Source organism: Teleopsis dalmanni, unplaced genomic scaffold (genome assembly GCF_002237135.1).
Source record: "Teleopsis dalmanni isolate 2A unplaced genomic scaffold, ASM223713v2 unscaffolded_contig_3019, whole genome shotgun sequence".
NCBI lineage: Eukaryota > Metazoa > Arthropoda > Insecta > Diptera > Diopsidae > Teleopsis > Teleopsis dalmanni.
Genome location: NW_024034401.1, coordinates 1 through 5,806, shown reverse-complemented (window position 1 = coordinate 5,806; position 5,806 = coordinate 1). Strand labels below are relative to the sequence as shown.

Genomic DNA, 5,806 nt, shown 5'->3' with positions numbered 1-5,806 from the left:
TTTGAGTATGAGTAGACACACGTCATGGGTAGAGACATGAGGACAGCGAATATTACAATAGAGATATATTTTCAAACTAAATGGCTGAGCAAAAATTAATTTAAGTGCTTTAATAAGGCATTTTTCAATTTTGTTTTTTAAGTAAATCAATTTTTAGAATCTTTTTTCAATTAATCAATTCAGATTTCTAAAAATAATTTTATTAAAAGCACGCAAAATAGAAATTTTATAATTCAATTCAGAGGAATTAATTGTGATTGACTTTTGAATGGCAATGAATTTTGCGATATGACATAAGTGCTATTCTCTAGAGTTCATTAGCAGTTTTTCTTACATTTTCTATTTCAAAGTATTTCCTTTTCTCCCTACACATGTTATGTATATATGTACGTTTATACTATAAATTAATAAAAATTATTTATACTTTTTGCGTATCTGATTTTTTATTTTATTATTAATGGAATCTGGTCAATTATTGAGTCTGCGAAACCGAATTTTTTGTTTGTTTATATAAAATTTTGGATTTTGCAAAGAAAACAATTAATATTTTCTGCTTTCCATATTTCAATTTTGTGTTTTTTGATTTTGTTTTTTGATTTTGGTTTTTGATTTTGTTTTTGATTTTGTTTTTGATTTTGTTTTTATTATAAACAAAAGAAAACTGTACGTGAAATATTTGAAGTATTTTTAATAAGAAATTTTTGTAAAGTTATATTATTATTATTGATTTCTTTTTTAAATTTAAATTTAGGTGTTTAAATTAATTTACAGAGAAATATGGTTTTTGATAAAATATTTTAATTACAATATATTTATCCAAATAAAAGTTAAGTAAATTTTATAAGGTATTACCATAAATAATCAAAAATGACGTTTTTATTTATGTTATATTATGTAATTACTTAAATTTAAATAAATTGAATATCATATCTTGTGTTTTGCCTGAAAAGTAGATCTAAAATGTGTAGTGTTTTATACCTTTAAATATTCTATTTTTAAAAAATAAAGTTAGTGCTACAAGAAAGTTGCTGAGTTAAGGTTAAGTTGAAGTGGCAGCGCCTTCAGATCACTGAACTATACGTAGGTACAAAAAATGTTCCATTGTAATACTACAAATTTGACACCATCCGTACGCCTGAAAAACTGAAAAACCATCTTAAAAGTGGATGTCATAAATATACATGAACAATCGTGCCTTTGAAAAGGGCAAGTCCTCCATTCATATTAAAGGAAACTAACCTCACAAATTTTGAAACTGGACTTTGTGTCTTATTTTAAAGGATGACAGATATATCAGTTTATTTGGAAAAATATGCTAAAGATCTTGAATCTCCTCCCAGTCAGGGAAATTCCTGGAGTGAAGTTTAGTGAAGTTTCTTATCCTCAGAGCTACAACCCTGATAGTTAACCCTGATATTAATATTAATATTAATATTAATAATTATTAATGTTATAATATTAAGATCTAAAGTGATTAATTGTTCACTTATATAAAGATATTGAACACAAACTAGACAATTGTGAGGTATAGTTTTAACTCAAACATAAAAATACTACAATGATTTCAATCTAAAATGCTTAGATTGAGCCAGGTTAATATTATTAATATTATTATATTTCAGTTTTCCCTGAAGATGACTATCGAAGATAGTCGAAATATCGGAAATAAAGTTTAAACGATTTTTAAATATAAATAATAAATCAGTGTCTTTTTATTTATATTTAAATTTGACCAATTAGCCCGGTAACAAATTATTATATTAATAATTATTTGTAATTTTAGTAGATGTTTAACTTATCTTGTGTTTAACTTAGTAGATCTTATTACCTTTAGACAAAACGAATATTCTTGAATATATGAGAAATTTTTTTAATTGAAAATTTGATTTTTAAATAAGTGAAAACCTCAAAAACCTTTGGCGATCTAATGCAACTTTGCAGAACTATTTTTTTAAACAAAAGTTTTAAAATTAAAAAAAAAAAAATAATTTATAATAGTTAACAAAATCTATGTAGCTGTGGTTTATGCATAAGTTCTGTAATAAGTGTTCATACAAATAAAAATTAAAAATTTACAAAACCTGAATTGTACAAATTAATTAACACAGGCTTTGTGTATTAACATTAAGTTTTAGGGGTCAAATTTGACAGTCTTCAATTTCTAACACTTGCAGGCTTCAATTCTTAACACTTCAAAAATTATATAAGGACAATTAAATCCATAGATATTTTCAAAAACCATTGATGATGAATATTTTGCTATATTTGAAACTGTGTTGTTAATCCAAAAACTCATTTGAATAAAAGTTTGATAATAAATTTTTAGAATTTTGGTTATAAGTTTTTTTTGTTATTTTTATTATTTTTATTATTTTTATTATTTTTATTATTATTATTTTTATTTATTATTATTTTTATTTATTATTATTATTTTTTTTAAAACAACTTATATTCACAAAATATTGGTCTCGCCCGTGCGACTAGTGGATTAAAATTAGTATGACTTTCTCAGCATTACGTTCCTAGATTAGGTTCTATACATAAGAAAGAACAAATCATGCAACAAATAATGCCTCTACGAAGAGAATAGTATTGAAATTTAACAATTGAAAATAAAATTATAATTAATTAATTAATTCAATTATTTTACAGCTGGTTTATGATTTCGTTCTAATATAAACACAGTAAGTAAAATTGTTAATAAAAAATTTCATAGCAAAAGTAACAAAACTATAGAACAAAAAAGTCAAGTACGGCTTTGGTTCAGTTGGTTAAGGTGCGCTGATTCTGAGTTTCACATTTGGCAGGACCCGTAGTTCGATTCCTGGTACTTGCAGTCTCAAAAATAATTATTTACGAATAATTAAATACAAGAATTATTTCCAAGACCACTGATGATGATGGGCAATACTTGACACAGCTGTATGGTCCGCCAAAAATTCAATTAATTAAAATAATATAAAATGAATTTTTGTTGTTGTACTTCACTACTGTTCGAAAAAACCTCTTTATTAAATTTTTTATATATTTTTTTAATATTTTTTCATATATATGTTTTTATATACTTTTATTTTTTTTTATAATGTTTTTATATTTTTTAAATTCTTTCAATAATATCCAAAAATGCATAAAGGTTTTTGTTTTCCTACAAAATTCAGTGGAAACTTTTTGACATATAAAGGAAGTTTTAGTATTGTTTTCATTTGAATTTAAAATATTTTTCATTTTTATTTGATTTAAAGACTTTCAACAACAGCAACATGAACTTCCCCCAAAAATGTTTCAAGACTTCAGACTGTTCGCGAGCATGTCAAGAATTTGTGCATTTTAATTAAAGAATTTAACACTTTGTTTAGACTTTTACTTCGCCTGTCAAAGCGTACAAAAATTAAATAAAAACGAAAAAACTTTTCTTCAGTAATAAACAAAAACGTTCTTTGTGTCTTTGTTGTCGTAAACGAAGAAAAAAGTAATTTCGTGGTTTTGAACTTTACAAAGAACTTACTCCATTCAGTGCCCTAAATGTTACAATTAATATTAGATTACCATATGTTCCAGTTGTAGGAAGGGCTCCATAAACTTCACTGTATATGTCGTTCGGATGGGGCAGCAAAAGCTTCAATCATTTATGCAACTGTGCACACATTTTCCATTAAACTCATCTCGTTTTTCGAATAAATAAAAAAAATTAAAATAATGTAAATAACTTCTGTTTGAAAGACGCTTTATTTTTACATTTGATGTTTTTTGAACTTCTAGACTTTACTATCAGAAAATACATCGGACGATCATCATTGGCCGCGTGAACTGATCTTACTACGTGAAAAGTTTACAGCAAAAAGTCAACTGGAAATTGCTCAACTGCAAATTAAACATGAAGAAGAGGTATAGCTCTATTAAATATATATCAAATAAAACAGTTATTTATTATTGTATTTTTCATCATTTATTAGATGTCGCGCTTAAAACTGGAGTACGAGAAACAATTAAATCGCAAAAACAAACGTCACACAACGTTTGATTTGGCGCGAAATTATGAAGAAATCATCAGTGAACGTGATGGTTTACGGGAGTTGTCATGCGCCTTTCGATATGTGCTCTCCGAATTGGCAAAATGTGTCTCACAGTGTGAAGAAGATGCAAACACTACTTTAGTTGATGAAGTGCAACGTATTTTGGCAAATAATCGTACTTTGGAAGAACATGTAGACGATTTAGATTTTAATCTTAACATGACATTAAACACTACTCTGAATTCTACTTCGAAAAATATGCGTTTTGTGCCTGATGTACAAAATATATTAGAAGTCGTAGAGGATCCGAGTCTGCTACAATACATAAGTAACAAAAGTGGCGAGTGTAATGATGAATTTGACTTGAAAGATTGCTTGCAACGTTTAAAAACAGAGGCTTCTTATTTGCTACATCTATCAGAAGACTTACAAAACCGTCGTAAACGCCAAAGAAGTGAATCTAGTGGTGGTGAGAAAAGTGATAGTTGTTGTGAAGCAGAAAGTGATCTGAAGGAACGCTCGTTTATAAAAACTCGTAAATTTTTGCGTACAAACTCTTTAAATGAGCAACACTTGACCACCTATCAAAAAACAGTCACAACAAAAACACAGCTCAATTCCTTGCCACCTGATTTGAATACTATACGTGTTCAAGGTTCTGGTACCTCTTCCACATCTGGTGGTAATGTTTCTGAAATTAATTTCCAATTGCATGAATTGAAGAATCGACTTATCAAATCCGAGTCGGATCGTTTAAAGTTACAACAAGAATTGGAACATACCATACATCGTAATGCTGAATTAGGACAGGAGTTGCAAAATTTACGTGATCAAATATCGCAATTAAATTCACTAAATCATACCGATTATGCAGAAGGTTATGGTCTTGGTTCGCTTAAAAGCCCACGTCAATCCGGCATTGATCAGTCTTCTAGTTTTGCGCAACTGCAAGAAAAAGCACGTAACATTCTCTCTACACCTACGCAGAAGAAGGATGATAATAACACAACGGTTGTCCTTTTACAAATGATAGAAGATTTCTGTCGTGAAGGTGAAAAAGTTGTTGAATGTAATAAAAAGGATAGAGACGATTTGCAATCCCAGGTGAGTTTTTGGTTCTTTGTTTTATTTAGTTATTTATTATAAATATGTAGCTTTATTATTTTATTCTAAATTGTGAATTGTTTAATTCATGTATAGTTATCTTATATATTATTTTTGTTATTAAATCATTCAATAATATTCCATATGCATGATGTATATATACGTTATTCATGTTGTGCTAAATATACAATTAAATATACATATATACTAAAGTTGTAAATAGATTACATCTGAAAGATATACTTTAATATACACGCAATAATATACATTACATAAGTACATATATAATATACTTTATTATAATACCATAAATATATTATTTAGAATACATATATTTTAGTTTAATATTTATATAATAGTGGTAGTTTAAATATTCATGTAGTGATTATATGACGTTAAGGATGTATATATATGTAAAAATAAATGTGTTTTATATATGTAATATAATATATGTAATATAATATATGTAAAATATATATATAATTTTCTTATGACTGCTAAAATTTGTATATGTTTAATTATATATAGTTGCTATATTGTTTATTGTATTTATAATTATTGTATTACTTATTAATATATAATATTTTATAAATTATTGTTTACATATTATAATTCAATTCATATAACCTTTATTTAATGATTCATCTATATATTATGTTACATTATGTATTTTGTGTATTATGTATTAT

The 5,806-nt window shown here is 26.4% G+C and overlaps 1 protein-coding gene across 1 annotated transcript; it reads left to right on the top strand.

Annotated features, from left to right (window-relative positions):
• Window positions 1-3,249: 3,249 nt before the first annotated feature.
• LOC119664941 lies at window positions 3,250-5,117 on the top strand (the record flags this gene model as incomplete). The annotated part of the gene is made up of 2 exons (XM_038074284.1): window positions 3,250-3,885; window positions 3,954-5,117. A coding segment is annotated over exon 2 (1,164 nt), but the record flags the coding sequence as incomplete, so codon positions are not given.
• Between the last annotated feature and the right edge of the window lie 689 nt (window positions 5,118-5,806).